This window comes from Nerophis lumbriciformis, linkage group LG01, assembly GCF_033978685.3.
Source record: "Nerophis lumbriciformis linkage group LG01, RoL_Nlum_v2.1, whole genome shotgun sequence".
NCBI lineage: Eukaryota > Metazoa > Chordata > Actinopteri > Syngnathiformes > Syngnathidae > Nerophis > Nerophis lumbriciformis.
Genome location: NC_084548.2, coordinates 9319219 through 9340398, shown reverse-complemented (window position 1 = coordinate 9340398; position 21180 = coordinate 9319219). Strand labels below are relative to the sequence as shown.

Genomic DNA, 21180 nt, shown 5'->3' with positions numbered 1-21180 from the left:
ATATTTGATGTTCAAACTGATAAACATTTTTTTTTGCAAATAATCATTAACTTTAGAATTTGATGCCAGCAACACGTGACAAAGAAGTTGGGAAAGGTGGCAATAAATACTGATAAAGTTGAGGAATGCTCATCAAACACTTATTTGGAACATCCCACAGGTGAACAGGCAAATTGGGAACAGGTGGGTGCCATGATTGGGTATAAAAGTAGATTCCATGAAATGCTCAGTCATTCACAAACAAGGATGGGGCGAGGGTCACCACTTTGTCAACAAATGCGTGAGCAAATTGTTGAACAGTTTAAGAAAAACCTTTCTCAACCAGCTATTGCAAGGAATTTAGGGATTTCACCATCTACGGTCTGTAATATCATCAAAGGGTTCAGAGAATCTGGAGAAACCACTGAACATAATCAGCTAAGCCCGTGACCTTCGATCCCTCAGGCTGTACTGCATCAACAAGCGACATCAGTGTGTAAAGGATATCACCACATGGGCTGAGGAACACTTCAGAAACCCACTGTCAGTAACTACAGTTGGTCGCTACATCTGTAAGTGCAAGTTAAAACTCTCCTATGCAAGGCGAAAAGCGTTTATCAACAACACCCAGAAACGCCGTCGGCTTCGCTGGGCCTGAGATCATCGAAGATGGACTGATACAAAGTGGAAAAGTGTTCTGTGGTCTGACGAGTCCACATTTCAAATTGTTTTTGGAAACTGTGGACGTCGCGTCCTCCGGACCAAAGAGGAAAAGAACCATCCGGATTGTTATAGGCGCAAAGTTGAAAAGCCAGCATCTGTGATGGTATGGGGGTGCATTAGTGCCCAAGACATGGGTAACTTACACATCTGTGAAGGCACCATTAATGCTGAAAGGTACATACAGGTTTTGGAGCAACATGTTGCCATCCAAGCAATGTTACCATGGACGCCCCTGCTTATTTCAGCAAGACAATGCCAAGCCACGTGTTACATCAATGTGGCTTCATAGTAAAAGAGTGCGGGTACTAGACTGGCCTGCCTGTAGTCCAGACCTGTCTCCCATTGAAAATGTGTGGCGCATTATGAAGCCTAAAATACCACAACGGAGACCCTCGGACTGTTGTTAAAAGGAAAGACCATTTAACACAGTGGTGAACATGCCTTTTCCCAACTACTTTGGCATGTGTTGCAGCCATGAAATTCTAAGTTAATTATTATTTGCAAAAAAAAATAAAGTTTATGAGTTTGAACATCAAATATGTTGTCTTTGTAGTGCATTCAATTGATTATGGGTTGAAAAGGATTTGCAAATCATTTTATTCCGTTTATATTTACATCTAACACAATTTCCCAACTCAAATGGAAACGGGGTTTGTAATCCGGGGCACCCTATGGTCCAGAAAATACGGTTCTTGGACTTGGAGTTTTTATAAGTATAGAGGGTGAAATTATTGTACAACTGACAACGCTGATCCCGACATGTTGTCTTGACTTGATTTAATGTGTACCATTGGCAGGAACTCAAGTTGTTCGGACTTGTATTCCAATGTTTATGGCCTACTTTAGGATATAGAAGTGGAGAGTGGAGTTTCTGCGCAAAATAAGGCTTATTTTTCATTTTGGTTTTGCTCAAGCATGAGTAATGTGTGTGTGAGCGTACACATGTTGAAATACACAACGGCAGGAAGCAGGCTAAAGTAGACATTCGGTCCCAGCCATAATCGTCTGCCGCTACTTCCTGTCATGTCGCGTTACATAACAACACATAAAGATGATTCAAGTTGTGTACGTCTGCAGTCTTTATAGCCCGCGGTCACAGCAGCAGCGCACTTTCAAAGAGCCTTTTTTGTGGTGCCAACACGAAAGAGGAGGATGGAATTCCTCTCAGTCGGCGTCTTGGAATATCATCCTATTTCTCATGAAGGAATAAAAAAAAAAAACCTATGTATGTGCAGTAGGGCTGCAGCTAACGATTATTTTTCTATCGATTAATCTATAGATTATTTTTTCGATTAATCGGTTAATCTATAGATTATTTTTTTTTCGATTAATCTATAGATTATTTTTCCTTTTACCGATTATTTTTTTAATTTAAAATGAAGAGGAAAAAATAAATGTAGGCCAGTTTTTTCAAAAGGCATGACTTTTATTTACAAAAAAAAAAGTATGGCCACTCAGTCAACATTGACAACAACATGACAAAATATTCTGTAACAATGTAAACATTTAAAACTTTTAACATTTAACAAAATTAAAAGTAGCTTATTTGCTTTTTAATGTGGAAATATAAAAGTAAACATCCAGTGCAAATCTTAATATTCTGCAATAGTATAAGCATTTCAAAATTAAAAGTATTGCTTATTTTGCTTTAAAATGTGCAAAAATAAAGATAAACATCCAATACAAAAAAGTACAAAACGGAAATATTCTGTAACAGTGTAAACATTTCAACAAAAGTAAAAGTATTGCTTATTTGCTAAAATGTGCAAAAATAAAGCTAAACATTCAATACAAAAAAAGTGTACAGTGTAAACATTTCAACAAAAGTAAAAGTATTGCTTATTTTGCTTAATAACACAACAATGATAGTATGATTAAAGTGAAAGTTAATTGTTCGTTTGTACATAGTATATGTAACTGTTAATGTTGTAAAAGGTATTTGCACAACTAATTAACGTTAGCGTTTGTGACACGTCTTTGTGCCATGGGGTTCTTTCAGGACCGACAGACTGAACGCCAGACGGCTTTGTCAGGTTTACAATCTTTTAATTTTACACAAAGTCTTTTCTCTTCCAACTCTTTTCTCTTTCTTTCCTCGCTTTTCGGCTCCTCTTCCTCGCTCGCTCGTCGTCCCCTGTCTCTGTCTCTCCTCCTCTCTCGCTTCACGTCAGCTTCACTCTGGCTCCTTCCAGTCTCTCTTCCCTCTCTCTATGCTGCTCCCCTTTTCTTCAGCGAGAGGAGATTGGATGATCGTGCCCAGGTGCGCGGATCGCGCACCTGGGCACGATTGCGGCGTCGCTCCCGGCGCGCCCCACCTCGCCGCTCGCTCGTCGGCCCCGCCTCTCCACAGCGTTAAAGAGAAGCGAGTCTTTGTAAACACTGAACAGGCACGCCAAACGCGCCTCTCAGAGCGAAACGGTGCTTTAGTTTATGAATTCACAACGCAGATACAAATGACACATTCATGTTTTTGTGTAATGATGACAACGTATACGCACGCGGACGATTGACTAGTTGATGGTGATGGCAAGAACGCTGTCGGTTTTCTTTTCAAATGTTCCTTCATAGCCGTTGTGCTGCTATGATAGGCCATTTCCGCTCGACACAGTGTGCATACAACATTATTAGGCCGTTTATTGAAATACTCCCACACTTTTGACGACTTTTGGCGTGCTTTTTCCCCTCGCTCGCATCGTCTGCTTTGCGCTCCGCCATGACAGTAGTGTGACGTAAATATACGACGCGCCGACGCACAAAAACGGCGTCGACCTATTTACGTTACCGATGAGGTCGACTACGTCGACGCGTCGTTTCAGCCTTAATGTGCAGTAAGTCTTAGCCATGTTTGAAGGGGGAAAAATCAAGGAAAGATGAGTGTTGGGTCATAGTTGTATGTGTGTTAGCACTGATTTACTACATACTTTCCAACCTTGAGACCTCCGAATTCGAGAGATGGGGGGTGGGAGGTGGGGGCGTGGTCGGGGGTGGGGCGGGGCGTGGTTGGGGGCGCGGTTAAGAGGGGAGGAGTATATTGACAGCTAGAATTCACCAAGTCAAGTATTTCATATATATATATATATATATATATATATATATATAGGTGGACGGGGTTTGGTGGTAGCGAGGGCTGTATATTGTAACGTCCCGGAAGAGTTAGTGCTGCAAGGTATTCTGGGTATTTGTTCTGTTGTATTTATGTTGTGTTACGGTGCGGATGTTCTCCCGAAATGTCTTTGTCATTCTTGTTTGGTGTGGTTTCACAGTGTGGCGCATATTTGTAACAGTGTTAAAGTTGTTTATATGGCCACCTTCAGTGTGACCTGTATGGCTGTTGATCAAGTATGCCTTGCATTCGCTTGTGTGTGTGTGTGTGTAAAAGCCGCATATATTATGTGACTGGGCCGGCACGCTGTTTGTTTGGAGAAAAAGAGGGCGTGACGACAGGTTGTAGAGGACGCTAAAGTCAGTGCCTTTAAGGCACGCCCCCAATATTGTTGTCCGGGCGGAAATCGGGAGAAATTCGGGAGAATGGGTGCCCCGGGAGATTTTTGGGAGGGGCACTGAAATTCGGGAGTCTTCCGGGAAAATCGGGAGGGTTGGCAAGTATGATTTACTATAGGGAGTAGACTTATTTGAAGTAGTTTTGCAATATAATGACACGTTTGAAAGGGTTACTAGCATTATTATTGATTATTTATTTATTTAGATTTGTGCATGATTTGATCTCAAAATATTGCTGACAGTAATATAGGTTTTTTTGGTAATAATTTGTACATACTTGCCAACCTTGAGACCTCCGATTTCAGGAGGTGGGGGGTGGGAGGTGGGGGCGTGGTCGGGGGTGGGGCGGGGCGTGGTTGGGGCGGTTAAGAGGGGAGGAGTATATTGACAGCTAGAATTCACCAAGTCAAGTATTTCATATATATATATATATATATATATATATATATATATATATACATCCTGAAATTATGCAAACAAAACTGTGTTTAAATAATTGATACTTCAAACTTGTATAAATAAATCTTAAGGAATATAACATAACTTGGCTTCTGAGAGTTTCAAAATGTAATGAATAAAATGCTAAAGTTGTTGATAAACAAGCAATTATTTTAATAATTAAATATGGTAATTTTAAATGAATTATTATGATAATTCAAAATCAATTATTTCAAATATGTTTATTTTAATGTATAATTCTATGGCTGGATGTAATAAGGAGTCAGGAAAAAATACAAAGAAAAATACAATTAATTTTGATGTTTTTAGCAAAATATAGTAAAAATGTTTTTTTTATTTTATTTTTGTATTAATAAATATATTTATTTTTAGGTAAGATAAACATAATAATACAATTTATCTCTAGTCTGGATGATTTAGTTCTTGTCACCCTGTTGTCCTCCCGTCATGAAAAAAGGCTGTCCTCACTCAGGTCCGCATGGAGCTGGAGGGGGCGTGGCCTCCAGCTCCGGCTGAAAATCGGGAGATTTTCGGGAGAATATTTGTCCCGGGAGGTTTTCGGGAGAGGCGCTGAATTTCGGGAGTCTCCCGGAAAATTCGGGAGTGTTGGCAAGTATGAATTTGTAGGACAATATATCGTCAATCAAAATGTGTTATCGGTCCAGGCCTAGTAGTTTAATCTAATAAAATTCCATGTGCAGATTTTAAAGATACTATTCACGTTGTTGTACAGCTAAGATATCACTACATTGATGAACAGATGCGTTATGATGTGCTACCAAGTCAGCTACGTTGCGCAAGAAGTGTGTTCCAATCCCATCTACTGTTCTGGGTTGGAACGACGAGCTCCACAGACAGTCCCATTATAATGGGTTCGTGAGCAAGGAACAATCCACCTAATCGTAAAAATAGATGTTAAAAATGACATCAAATCTTTCTGTTGCGTTGCAAATGGAACTGTGGCGGCCTAATGATTTAGTGATTGAATTACGGTACTGCTATCATCTCCAAGTACACTGCAGCTTTCTGGACTTCTGCTCGTCCAAAAGGTGGTTGTTGTGCAAATGAAGGAAGCCTCGGCCATTAATAGTGTAAAGCAGGTTGCCATGGTTACCTGTCAACCTCCACTTTTTGTTTCTGGCTCTAAATAAAGCTTGTTGATTGGTTCCTGGGGGCGGCGTGACAATTAATACATGCGTGTGGAGTCTGACAAGATCGCAGAGCGGTCTACAACGGAGGAACGTTAAGACCATAAACCAGATTATTATTTTGTCTTGGTGACAAGGTTCTCGTTAAACTAAATATTCTGGGGGAAAAATATGCCCTAAGTGGAGGAAAATGTCTGCATGTATCATAAAACATCACCTCAGTTGGCAGCTTGAAGGTATAATTTCACAATCGCTTTTATTGCGATGTCGCCACAGAAGGGTGAAAAATATGACGCCAACCATAAGACTAAAAATTTAACTTATTGGATGTGGCGAATGACATAGTAATGCGAAAATCACACTCTGTCCTGGTTGCTCAGTACAACAAGCTGAGTAAGTTAACGTACATGTTGGAATTTATTTAAAATTCAGGCTGGTATCAGCAATACAGATCTGATACTTTGTGCAAATATACCTGACGTGTCTGCTAAGAGTTAAAAAGTAGTGTATTTTGAAATAATATATTCATCTAAAAAACAGTAAAAAAGTTTTTTTTAAAAAGAGCAAAAAATTGGAATGTAATGAGAAAAAGCTGACGTTTTTTTTTAACTAATAATATATATATATATATATATATATATATATATATATATATATATATATATATATATATATATATATATATATATATATATATATATATATATATTTTTGTCCTGTCCAGCTACTAAGGCAAATCGTATTGTTAATGTAGATGCCCTTATCGGCTGTACAGGTTTACTTTATACTTAATTTGTATTTGACTTTATTAAATGGATTTATATTATTATTTGGTGCAGCCGGGACGGAGCAGGAGGGGATAGAAAGAGGGAAAAAGGGAAGACGGGGAAATTGCGGGGACAAGAAGGGGAAAAGACAAAGAGACAACAACAACAACAAACACAACAATAACAACAAAAGAACCGCATCAGCGAATAGGATATGAACAAATATGATAGTAAAAGTGATAGCAAAGAAGCAGTTAGTGAAATAAATATTAATAACACAGAAATGACAATGAGCATTATTACACTACAAATGGAGCAATACAAATACCAATAGAAATAGCACTATTGATAATGAATAATAACAATAATTACCTCTATTATAAATAATACATTTGTTTCAAATGCAACAATATAATGCCGACCCCTGCCCTAGGGGAACAACATTAATATATGTTTGATGAAACGTGATTAATATACTTAGTATGTAGTGTTATAGGTGACTTTAAATATTTATAATGTCTGGTTTTTTTAGCCTATATATTTTTTAATATCAAAATGTCCCAGCCATACTTGACTTTTCAGTATGCGGCCCTTGGGGGAAAAAGTTTAGACACCCCTGACCTTGGATATATATATATATATATATATATATATATATATATATATATATATACGGTATATATCTTCTTCTTCCGCTTATCCGAGGTCGGGTCGCGGGGGCAGCAGCTTAAGCAGGGAAGCCCAGACTTCCCTCTCCCCAGCCACTTCGTCCAGCTCCTCCCGGGGGATCCCGAGGCGTTCCCAGGCCAGCCGGGAGAGATAGTCTTCCCAGCGTGTCCTGGGTCTTCCCCGTGGCCTCCTACCGGTCGGACGTGCCCTAAACACCTCCCTAGGGAGGGACTTCCCGGGGTACATGGTCGAATGCCTTCTCCAAGTCCACAAAGCACATGTAGACTGGTTGGGCAAACTCCCATGCACCCTCAAGGACCCTGCCGAGAGTATAGAGCTGGTCCACAGTTCCACGACCAGGACGAAAACCACACTGTTCCTCCTGAATCCGAGGTTCGACTATCCGGCGTATATATATATATATATATATATATATATATGTATATATATATATATATATCCGAGGTCGGGTCGCGGGGGCAGCAGCCTAAGCAGAGAAGCCCAGACTTCCCTCTCCCCAGCCACTTCGTCCAGCTCTTCCCGGAGGATCCCGAGGCGTTCCCAGGCCAGCCGGGAGAGATAGTCTTCCCAACGTGTCCTGGGTCTTCCCCGTGGCCTCCTACCGGTCGGACGTGCCCTAAACACCTCCCTAGGGAGGCGTTCAGGTGGCATCCTGACCAGATGCCCGAACCACCTCATCTGGCTCCTCTCGATGTGGAGGAGCAGCGGCTTTACTTTGAGCTCCTTTGGTCATAACCCAAAACTCATGACCATAGGTGAGGATGGGAACGTAGATCGACTGGTAAATTGAGAGCTTTGCCTTCTGGCTCAGCTCCTTCTTCACCACAACGGATCGATACAGCGTCCGCATTACTGAAGACGCCGCACCGATCCGCCTGTCGATCTCACGATCCACTCTTCCCCCACTCGTGAACAAGACTCCGAGGTACTTGAACTCCTCCACTTGTGTGTATATATATATCTATATATATATATAAGCGGTAGAAAATGGATTGATGGATGGATGGAGAGATATATATATATATATATATATATATATATATATATATATATATATATATATATATATATATATATATATATATATATCCATCCATCAATCCATTTTCTACTGCTTGTCCCTTATATATATATATATATATATATATATATATATATATATATATATATATATATATATATATATATATATATATATATATATATATATATATAAGGGACAAGCAGTAGAAAATGGATTGATGGATGGATATATATATATATATATATATATATATATATATATGGAGATGGAGATATATATATATATATATCTCCATCCATCCACAAGCGGGACAAGCGGTAGAAAATGGATTGATGGATGGATGGATATATATATATATATATATATATATATATATAGATGTATAAATATATCTATATATATATATATATATAGATATATAAATATATATATATATATATATATATATATATATATATATATATATATATATATATATATATATATATATATATATAAAAGGGACAAGCGGTAGAAAATGGATTGATGGATGGATGGATATATATATATATATAGATGTATAAATATGTATATATATATATATATATATATATAAGGGACAAGCGGTAGAAAATGGATTGATGGATGGTTGGATGGATATATATATATATATATATATATATATATATATGTATGTGTGGGAAAAAATCACAAGACTATTTCATCTCTACAGGCCTGTTTCATGAGGGGGGGTACCCTCAATCGTCAGGAGATTTTAATGGGAGCATTCGCATACCATGGTTTATATAGGGCACAGAGTGGGTGGGTACAGGCTGGCCTAGGGGCGTGGTGATTGGCTCATGTGTTACCTAGGAGGTGTTTCCGTCTATGGCGGCATGCTGTTACAATTTCGCTGCGCTTGTTGAGGGATGACAGGTCTGGACGGTAGATAATAAACAGTTTCTCTTTCAAGCATAGGTTGCATCTTTTATTACCACTATTGTAAGGTGTGCTGGATGCAAGAATTTGCCATGTTATTGAATATTCAACATTATTGTCTTTGAGGTCCCAAATGTGTTTGCTGAGTTCTGTGGTATTTCGCAGGTTTTTGTTCCTGAAAGAAGCCTTGTGATTGTTCCATCTGGTTTTGAATTCTCCCTCGGTTAATCCTACATATGTGTCGGATGTGTTAATGTCCTTGCGTATTACCTTAGATTGGTAGACAACTGATGTTTGTAAGCACCCCCCGTTGAGAGGGCAATCAGGTTTCTTTCGACAATTACATCCTTTGTTGGTTTTGGAGTCGTTCTGTCTGAGGGCCGACGGCTCATTTGCAATTGTTTTGTTGTGGTTTGAGATGATTTGTCGTATATTGTTCATGCAGCTGTAGCTCAATTTAATGTTGTTCTTGTTGAATACTTTTCTTAGGATGTTGTCTTTGGGAAAGTGTTTGTCAATCAGATTGAGGAATTTGTGTCCAATGTTCGTTGAGACGTTTTTGCTGTATGGGGGGTTGTACCAGATGATGTCGTTCCGTTTTCTGTTCTTTTTTGGCTGGTTTCCTGGCGTGGGTTCATAGGTGAGGGTGAAATTGTATCCGCTTTCATCAAGGGCTTTTTGGTACGGGGGGGTTGCTTGGTCAAATTCAGCTTTGCTAGATGACAGCATCGATAGCCTTTTATTGATTCCGGTAGGTATTCTTTTCGTGGTGGCGGGTGGGTGGTTGCTGTCATGGTGCACGTATTGGAGTGTTGTGTTGGGTTTCGTGAATGGTTGGTAGCTGTTATTTCTCAGGTTGAAAGTGACGTCAAGGAAGTTGACGGTTTGCTTGTTGGCTTCAATCGTGATCCGTAGGCCGTTCTCTTTGAAAATTTGGCATATGCGCTTCTTGGTATTCTCGCTGCTCCTTGGCGAGGCGTGACACACTGCCAGTCCGTCATCACGGTAAATACCAAGGTTCAGATTGAGGCTAGCAAGCTGGGAGAGGAGGAAACTCCCAACGAGTTCACACGTTTCTGCTCCGTCAAAACTTCCCATAGTGACGTCAAATGTTGCATTGTTCTTTTTTTGCCATGGTGTACTGTTGTGGATGAGAATGGAGTTTTTTGCGTGGATGATGATGTTTCTTTCGTTGCCTGTGATTGAGTCGTAGTCTGAGGCGAAGTCTAGTGCTTGAGTCAGTAGGTCTTGCGTGATGGAAGGGTAAAATTCCTCGATATCAATGGAGATAAAGTTGTGCTGTTGTTTGTCTTGGATGTTGTTGAACCATTTGATTACTGCTGCTGTATTTCTCCATTGGTTGAGTGGTGTTTTGTCCTTGATTTTTGTGTTGACTCTGTCCAGGATTATTTTGCTGATTTTTCCTATTTCAGATTTAGTTGGGTTTATTAGTCGGCATGTTGGGTTATTTGCGAAGTTGGGTTTGTGGTCCTTCAATGTGATGAAGGCTTCCTTGTTGGCTGTGGCGTCCACCCTGTCCTCAATGTCCAGTTCAGCCGCGATCCTTTTATTTTCCAGGTGGATGTTCTGTAAGGTGTTGGGTTGCGCTTTTTTGTATGATTTGGTGATGCTTCTGTCCAGTAAGGTGTGGTGTTCTGGTATGTCCATTCTGTAGAAGTTTGTGGTTTTATCGGCAGCTATGATGAGGTTGTTTACTTTCTTGATATATATATATATATATATATATATATATATATATATATATATATATATATATATATATTATATTCTTCGCGCACTAATTGACTGATAGAGTGCACACTTGATGTCAAGTTATCGATGAAAAAAATGCATTTTTAGACCATATGATTTGCCTGAGTGACTAGGAGACACCGAAAGAAGAACAAGCGGTAGAAAATGAATTAGAAAGGACAGATTTTAAAAAAGTATAGTTAAAAAAAAAAATATATATATATATATATATATGTATCCATCCATTTTCTACCGCTTGTCCCGTTCGGGGTCGCGGGGGTGCTGGAGCCTATCTCAGCTGCATTTATATATATATTTATTTATTTATTATTATTATTTTTTTTTTAATAAACTTGGTACTTCCCGTGGGCCAGATTTTGGATGCTGGCGGGCCGGATCCGTCCCGCGGGCCGTAGTTTGGGGACCTCTGCTTTAGACTTTGTATCATTTAAATGCGATTTCCATTTCCATGAGTTTTTTTTTACTTAGATAACTGCAATAGATAAACTTTTCCAGGCTACTTTTTATATTGTGATTTTCTACTTGTAAAGTACTTGTTGTAGCTTTGTTGATGCAGTCTCTTCGAGTTGCCCTCATTCTTCTATCCAACATGCTGATAAGTAAATACAGTACACTCTGTCTCTTCCATTTTTTTTTTTACAATTATCTCCCAACTTTCTTTATATTTTCTCTGCGGGCAGCTTGCTAAGGACACACAACAGTAATTGACTGTTTTTTTTTACAATTATTTAATAACCTATCAGACCCTGTGGTTGACATGGTGGTATCTCTAGTATTGCACCTAGCAACAAGCCGCCACACAAACCTGACATGAGCTTTATTTCAGGCGATGCTGAGGTAGCAGAGGCCTCCATGCAGCAGGATGACCGAAGAGCAGCGGCAGCAAAACGGTCTGCAAGAGATCTGCTACATCACCGAGGAAGAGGAGGAGAGCAGTGGAGATGACGATGAAGACGACGGTTTTCAGGGTGAGTCCACAGCAATGCTTTGATAAACTATCAGTTACAGCAAAAATTGTGACCGGTTTTTGGTAAGATTCCAGTTGACTTTCTAGTGTATTACTCCTACTAGTATGAATTATTAATACCCCACGAGGCGACATTTAGCCAGTGTGGCCCCTCCTGTGGAACAGCCTGCAGAGAATGTTATTTTTAAAAAAACGTCTCTTCTTAGTTCTGGTATTTTCTATTTGATTTATTGCAATTTTGCTACTATTGTTCTTACTATTTTGTGTTGTTATTTTTGGATTAATTCAATATATGTATTCATGTTAAACATATTAAAAAAAAAATGTATAGCCTTTTTTTAGATTTTTTTTTTTAATTACCCTTTTTACTTAACATTTCAAACTTCTTATGTTCTTAATTTTTAGTCTGTTATTTTCTATTTTATTTATTGCTATTGTAACTACTATTATTAGGGTTAGGGTTAAGGTTTTATATGTATATAATTTAAAGATATGTTTATTTACAGTACATTTTTAGATTTCTTTTTAATTATTTTAAATTGGCTTTTTACTTAACTAACTTGTTAGGTTCCTATTTTTTATTCAGTCATTTTGTATTTTATTGTTATTACTACTATTATCCTTGCTATTTTATGTTTATTATTTTTATTGATATATGTTTTTTATATATATTTGTATATAATTTTTTTAGATGACATTTATTTGTATTTCCAGTGTGGATGCCTCAAAGGTGGCATTATCCTCACCTCAGTGCTATGCCATGTCTTGTTATTGGCAATGGTGCGTGCATGCGTGCGTGTTTTCTTCCTTTAAAACGTTGAAATTCACTTTGTGTTGTAACTTTCATGAGTATGAGAAGTGCTGTATAGATAGCGTTTTGATTGATTGACTAATAAGACATTGTTTTCATTTAAAATTCTCACTTTAAAAAACAAATCCTGCAGTAGATATATGATTAGTTTTGGGTTTTCAAACTATTTTTGCATATAGAAAAATGGAAAAACAGAATGAATTTGCTTCTGGGTAATTTTAAAGACTGTATATTAATAAATTAACCACTGTTAAAATGAAAAAACAACACATCCAAACACTGCAACATGCCTGAATGTTAGTAAGTGATGGTGGTTGTGTAACCTGCCTGGTCTATCTAATGCCTGGGGTTAAAAAGAAAAAAAACGGGTCACTTGATTAAGAACGGAGGGCGCTAGCTAACGGGCTAATAGACCGAGCTGTCCGCTTGTTGTCCAGCGCAACTCTTAAGGCGTCAGGGAGTAATGTTTATACACAAACTATAGTTTCATTTGGGACTGTGTGACATAAAACATACCGTCATAAGCGCCGATCCCGTGGGTGTTTCGGGGCCCTAGCCCCCACAGACAATGCCGAGCACTCACGTGGGATTGATGGCAAATTCTTTCTCACCACCAAGCAAAAACCGTGCATGCTCTGACCCCTTCTACACTATCCTTGTCCACACACACACAATGGTCGTTTAAGACCTTGGCGGACAATAACTGATACGGTCTGCTTTGCCAGTCCAAAAGCATTCGCCGTTGACTCTCTTTCGACAAATGGACAAAGTTTTTCGCTAAGAGAATCACAGCTGACCTCGACATTGGAAAGTTCTCTTGCCGTCTGAGAAGTGTTGTATCCCAAATAGCTGCAATCGCTTTCTCTTAAGGCAAGGGTGTCAAACTCTGGCCCGCCGTGTAATTTCATTTGGCCCTTGAGGCAATATCAAATTAACATTAGAGCTGGCCCGCCGGTATTATACTAACACCGCATTCACCGCTAATACTCATACTTACCAACCCTCCCCATTTTCTCGGGAGACTCCCGAATATCAGTGCCCCTTCCGAAAATCTCCCGGCGCAACTATTCTCCCGAATTTCTCCCGATTTCCACCCGGACAACATTATTGGGGGCGTGCCTTAAAGGCACTGCCTTCAACGTCCTCTACAACCTGTCATCAGCCACATACTATATGCGGCTTTTACACACAAATGAATGCAAAGCATACTTGGTCAACAGCCATACAGGTCACACTGAGGGTGGCCGTATAAACAACTTTAACACTGTTAAAAATATGCGCCACACTGTGAACCCACACCAAACAAGAATGACAAACACATTTCGGGAGAACATCCGCACCGTAACACAGCATAAACACAACAGAACAAATACCCAGAACTCCTTGCAGCACTAACTCTTCCGGGACGCTACAATATACAGCCCCGCTACCACCCAACAAGTTAATGTTGATATTTACCTCAGAAGGCTGCAAATAGAAAAGAGGCATTCAATCTTTTATTAAAATTGTATTTAATATACCATTGATGTTTTTTCGTTTGTTTTTTGAAAGTTGATTTTGCACTATTAAGTTATATAAGCGTTGCTTGTTCCGTATTCAGTGTTAAAGCAAATCAGTGTAGCAAACTGAGCAATAATTAACGTTTTATTCATGCACTTTCTCTTGCTGCTTCAAGGCTTGAATGTTTGATTCATTTATTACTGTTATTTTATTTTCAAATGTATTAGCCTGTGGAAAAAGTTTATTTTGATATTTACCACAGAAGGCTGCAAATAGAAAAGAGGCATTCAATTTGTATTTAAATTTTATTTGATATGCCATTGATATTTTTTAATTATTATTGTTATTATTTGAAACTCGATTTTGCATGTCACTATAAAGTTATATAAGCTTTGCTTATTCAATATTCAATGCAAAACTTGTTTGGGTCCCTATTAAAAGGTTAATTTGTTCAACCTTGGCCCGCGGCTTTGTTCAGTTTTAAATTTTGGCCCACTCTGTATTTGAGTTTGACACCCCTGTCTTAAGGTATTCAAGTGTCTGTACATGTAGAAAAAGGAGAAACACTGGCATGTCTGGATGACTCGCCTCCATATTTCCAGTGTTTACCTCCGAGTTACAGGGCAGCACGGTGGAAGAGGGGTTAGTGCGTCTGCCTCACAATACGAAGGTCCTGTGTTCGCTCCTGCGCTCGGGATCTTTTTGTGTGGAGTTTGCATGTCCTCCCCGTGACTGCGTGAGTTCCCTCCGGCTTCCTCCCACCTCCAAAGACATGCACCTGAGGATAGGTTGATTGGCAACACTAAATGGTCCCTAGTGTGTGAATGTGAGTGTGAATGTTGTCTGTCTATCTGTGTTGGCCCTGCGGTGAGGTGGCAACTTGTCCAGGGTGTACCCCGCCTCCCGCCCGATTGTAGCTGAGATAGGCTTCAGCGACCCCCGCGACCCCGAAGGGAATAAGCGATAGAAAATGGATGGATGGATGGACCTCCGAGTTACAAAACTGCTTTATTATAAAGCTGGCTGTGGCGTGTTGTTTCTGACGTAACTTCCCGTGTGGGGCGCGGTCTTTCTGGCGTCACTTCCTCTCCGAACTCGGTTTGTAAACGATCAATGAGTCCATACAAAGCTAAAAGCCGGAGATTTAAGAAATACTCGGCGCACTTCTTGTGTAAAAAATTGTCCGAGGAGGGGGACTTTAAACGCTGGTTTAGTGTGTCTAAAACGGGGCTTAGGCTAAATAATTATTTGTTTAAAGGCCTACTGAAATGCAATTTTCTTATTTAAACGGGGATAGCAGGTCCGTTCTATGTGTCATACTTGATCATTTCGCTATATTGCCATATTTTTGCTGAAAGGATTTAGTAGAGAACATCGATGATAAAGTTCGCAACTTTTGGTCGCTGATAAAAAAAGCCTTGCCTCTACCGGAAGTAGCAGACAAGTAGCATGACGTCACAGGTTGTCACATCTGCACATTGTTTACAATCATGGCCACCAGCAGCGAGAGCGATTCGGACCGAGAAAGCGACGATTTCCCCATTAATTTGAGCGAGGATGAAAGATTTGTGGATGAGGAAAGTGAGAGTGAAGGACTAGAGGGCAGTGGGAGCGATTCAGATAGGGAAGATGCTGTGAGAGGCGGGTGGGACCTGATATTCAGCTGGGAGTGACTAAAACAGTAAATAAACACAAGACATATATATACTCTATTAGCCACAACACAACCAGGCTTATATTTAATATGCCACAAATTAATCCCGCATAACAAACACCTCCCCCCTCCCGTCCATATAACCCGCCAATACAACTCAAACACCTGCACAACACACTCAATCCCACAGCCCAAAGTACCGTTCACCTCCCCAAAGTTCATACAGCACATATATTTCCCCAAAGTTACGTACGTGAGACTTTTTTGAGACTTTTATTAGTAGGTTGCACAGTGAAGTACATATTCCGTACAATTGACCACTAAATGGTAACACCCGAATAAGTTTTTCAACTTGTTTAAGTCGGGGTCCACTTAAATTGATTCATGATACAGATATATACTATCATATATACTATCATCACAATACAGTCATCACACAAGATAATTATCAGGGTGTATACATTTAATTATTTACGTAACATGCACATAGCAGCACGCACGTACGGGCAAGCGATCAAATGTTTGGAAGCGTACTCACGGTACCGTGTCTGCGCATCCAACTCAAAGTCCTCCTGGTAAGAGTCTCTGTTGTCCCAGTTCTCCACAGGCCAATGGTAAAGATTGACTGTCATCTTTCGGGAATGTAAACAATGAAACACCAGCCGTGTTTGTGTTGCTGCAGTCGGCCGCAATGCACCGCTTCCCTCCTAAAGCTTTCTTCTTTGCTGTCTCCATTGTTCATTGAACAAATTGCAAAAGATTCACCAACACAGATGTCCAGAATACTGTGGAATTTTCAATCAATCAATCATCAATCAATGTTTATTTATATAGCCCTAAATCACAAGTGTCTCAAAGGGCTGCACAAGCCACAACGACATCCTCGGTACAAAGCCCACATAAGGGCAAGGAAAAACTCACCCCAGTGGGATGTCGATGTGAATGACTATGAGAAACCTTGGAGAGGACCGCATATGTGGGTAACCCCCCCCCTCTAGGGGAGACCGAAAGCAATGGATGTCGAGTGGGTCTGACATAATATTGTGAGAGTCCAGTCCATAGTGGATCCAACATAATAGTAAGAGTCCAGTCCATAGTGGGGCCAGCAGGACACCATCCCGAGCGGAGACGGGTCAGCAGCGCAGAGATGTTCCCAGCCGATGCACAGGCGAGCGGTCCACCCCGGGTCCCGACTCTGGACAGCCAGCACTTCATCCATGGCCACCGGACCTGTGCCCCCCACCCCCTCCACAGGAAGAGGGGAGCAGAGGAGAAAAGAAAAGAAACGGCAGATCAACTGGTCTAACAGGGGGGCTATTTAAAGGCTAGAGTATACAAATGAGTTTTAAGATGGGACTTAAATGCTTCTACTGAGGTAGCATCTCTAATTGTTACCGGGAGGGCATTCCATAGTACTGGAGCCCCAATAGAAAACGCTCTATAGCCCGCAGACTTTTTTTGGGCTCTGGGAATCACTAATAAGCCGGAGTTCTTTGAACGCAGATTTCTTGCCGGGACATATGGTACAATGCAATCGACAAGATAGGCTGGAGCTAGACCGTGTAGTATTTTATACGTAAGTAGTAAAACCTTAAAGTCGCATCGTAAGTGCACAGGAAGCCAGTGCAGGTGAGCCAGTATAGGCGTAATATGATCAAACTTTCTTGTTCTTGTCAAAAGTCTAGCAGCCGCATTTTGTACCAATTGTAGTCTTTTAATGCTAGACATTGGGAGACCCGAAAATAATACGTTACAGTAGTCGAGACGAGACGTAACGAACGCATGAATAATGATCTCAGCGTCGCTAGTGGATAAAATAGAACGAATTTTAGCGATATTACGGAGATGAAAGAAGGCCGTTTTAGTAACACTCTTAATGTGTGATTCAAACGAGAGAGTTGGGTGGAAGATAATACCCAGATTCTTTACTGATTCGCCTTGTGTAATTGTTTGGTTGTCAAATGTTAAGGTGGTATTATTAAATAAATGTCGGTGTTTAGCAGGACCGATAATCAGCATTTCCGTTTTCTTGGCGTTGAGTTGCAAGAAGTTAGCGGACATCCATTGTTTAATTTCATTAAGACACGCCTCCAGCTGATTTTGCGATGAAAACAAACGACTTAATAGCTGGCCATCATGCTGTCTCTAAATGTCCTCTACAATCCGCGACGTCACGCGCTGACGTCATCATACCGAGACGTTTTCAGCAGGATATGTCGCGCGAAATTTAAAATTGCACTTTAGTAAGCTAACCCGGCCGTATTGGCATGTGTTGCAATGTTAAGATTTCATCATTGATATATAAACCATCAGACTGTGTGGTCGGTAGTAGTGGGTTTCAGTAAGCCTTTAAGGGGTTATCCGGCTTAGTGTATACATAACCTCAGAAAAGTAGCGTCAGATTTACCACCCGTCCGAGCACCCACTGGCAGAAATGTAGATCGGCGCCTATGCAAACTGTAATGTATATTTTTTCCACAAATTTGCTACCTCGGTAATTTAAAAACTCACGGCGTTCGTAAGAAGTGCCATTTGGATTATTGGGTGTTGTTTTTTAAATGAACGAGCAGCAAGTACACTGTACTCGACAGGCGACCGCAACTTAGACAAAACTCCTTTAAACTGGCTCATCTTCCCAGCGTGCGTTACATAACACAATGAATCATCTATTAGTTTTTATTAAGTGATGACTCACATTGCTGACATTGAGATGAGTTTGGAAAAAAAAAAGCCTTTATTAGGGTGGAACACCCTTTCAATAGCTTTTTTCCCCCCATACACACACTCATACTAAAAGTCTGTTAGTTTAAAATCTTTGAACTTTCCAACTTGAGAGTTTTTGTCAGGTTTGGGCCAAAATGTAGAGTTTTGAAAAGGATTGTGATTGCTGGATATGATGCATTATGTAAAGTACAAATGCAATACGTTCAAGGCTGAACAATCCTAATTTGGGTCCCCACTTAATTGTTCATTTTCTTACAATTAGATAATTATAACGTTGTCTCAGGGAACTTCAACTCTTTTTCCTCTTGTAAGTCATGTGAAAACAATTAGGACACCCGATAGTGTTGAGATTGATTTCACATGACTGTAAATGATGTTTGTGGCGCTTCCTATTGGTCATGGTCACAATGCTTCCATACATGTCGTACAGATATCCTCAAAGTTGACAAATAGTCAAAGACTGATGGACGTTTTGCTTGATGGCAGCCACGTTTTTCAACCAATCTTGCTCAGATTTTACACACCTGTAATGGTTAGTCCCCTAAAGATGTGTACCAAGTTTTGCTGTTATTAAAACCAAACGGTGTCGTATTTCAATAGCTCTGTTGCATTTGATGTCACGTCCGGTTGCAGAGTCGCACCGGCTCTAGCACTTGGCCAGGAAACAAGCAGTTAAGGACTTAGCTGGACTGCCTCTACGTCAGGCATGTCAAAGTCAAGGCCCGCGGGCCAGATCCGGGCGGCGAATGAATTATCTATGGCCCCCGGGATAATATTTGATTAGTATTAGAACCGGGCCGCAGGCCAAAGCCGCCTGCTACTGTTTTACACGCACCAATAATAGAGATGTCCGATAATGGCTTTTTTGCCGATATTGTCCAACTCTTAATTACCGATACCGATATCAACCGATACCGATATGTACAGTCGTGTAATTAACACATTATTATGCCTAATTTGGACAACTAGGTATGGTCAAGATAAGGTCCTTTTTAAAAAATAATAATAAAATAAGATAAATAAATTAAAAACATTTTCTTGAATAAAAAAGAAAGTAAAACAATATGAAAACAGTTACATAGAAACTAGTAATTAATGAAAATGAGTAAAATTAACTGTTAAAGGTTAGTACTATTAGTGGACCAGCAGCACGCACAATCATGTGTGCTTACGGACTGTATCCCTTGCAGACTGTATTGATATATATTGATATATAATGTAGGAACCAGAATATTAATAACAGAAAGAAACAACCCTTTTGTGTGAATGAGTGTAAATGGGGGAGGGAGGTTTTTTGGGTTGGTGCACTAATTGTAAGTGTATCTTGTGTTTTTTATGTTGATTTAATAAAAAAATTAAAATAAAAAACGATACCGATAATAAAAAAAACGACACCGATAATTTCCGATATTAAATTTTAAAGCATTTATTGGCCGATAATATCGGCCTGCCGATATTATCTAAACAATCTAACCAATACTCAATCAGTGTTGGTGCTAGGAATTTTTAAAATGGGGTCCCAGGTGGGTAAAGTGTCTTGCCCAAGGACACAACGGCAGTGACTAGGATGGCGAAAGCGGGAATCGAACCTGGAACCCTCAAGTTGCTGGCACGGCCACTCTACCAACCGAGCTATGCCGCCCAAGATCAGCTTTGCGTGTGCTATCGAGTTTGCACGTGTTTTAGTACACACAAACCTTTAGTGAATCAGGCCCCTTAGAGTTTAAACACGTTGTCGGGCGCAACGAAAGAAAAGACTGCCACATTCAACTTAATGGCAAAAAAGACTTCTTGGCGACAGCAACACACTCCCATCTAACATTTTGGAATTGCAACTGCATGCAAAGTCTACTATAAATCCACAGTACAGTACTAGCAAATGAGACACAGAAGTGTAAGACAACAATAACAACTGTACAACACAGTCGGTGTTAAATATAAAACATTTTTAAAAAAAAATCGATATAAATATATTTTTTTAAACAATTAAGATTTGATTAATGAATAAACATTAATTAAGTTGAACACACACAAATATACCGTATTATACGGACTATAAGGCGCACTTTAAATCTTTTTTTTTTCTCAAAACTTGACAGTGCGCCTTATAACTCGGTGCGCCTAATGTACGGCATAATTCTGGTTTTTGCTTACCGACCTCGAAGCAATTTTATTTGGTACACGGTGTAATAAGTGTGACCAGTAGATGGCAGTCAAACATAAGAGATACGTGTAGAATGCACTATGATGGCAATATGACTCAAGTAAACAACACCAACGTTTTATATGTTCCATTGAAAATATAGAACATTACACATGGTGCTTAAAAATCTATCAAAATGTTTTAGTACGACTTTGGTAAGCTATGAAGCCGCACCGCTTGATGGATTGTACTGTGCTTCAACATACAAGTGTTATTATAATGTGTGTATAAGGTAAGACATATTATCTGGCGTTTTGTTTCGCAATATTATGCAAAAGCAACTTTTCTTACCTTCTGGTACCTGCTGATCTGTATTTGGGATCTGCATGAGTCCTGAAA

The 21180-nt window shown here is 39.7% G+C and overlaps 1 protein-coding gene across 1 annotated transcript in view; it reads left to right on the top strand.

The window, feature by feature from the left end:
* The window catches only part of LOC133615711 (helicase ARIP4-like), a 187252-nt gene that overhangs the window by 39016 nt on the left and 127056 nt on the right, over positions 1-21180 (top strand). The window contains exon 2 of the mRNA XM_061974507.1: positions 11809-11950. Within this exon, the coding sequence (XP_061830491.1) occupies positions 11845-11950 (106 nt within the window). The 5' untranslated portion in view covers positions 11809-11844. The remainder of the gene's footprint in view (positions 1-11808; positions 11951-21180) is intronic.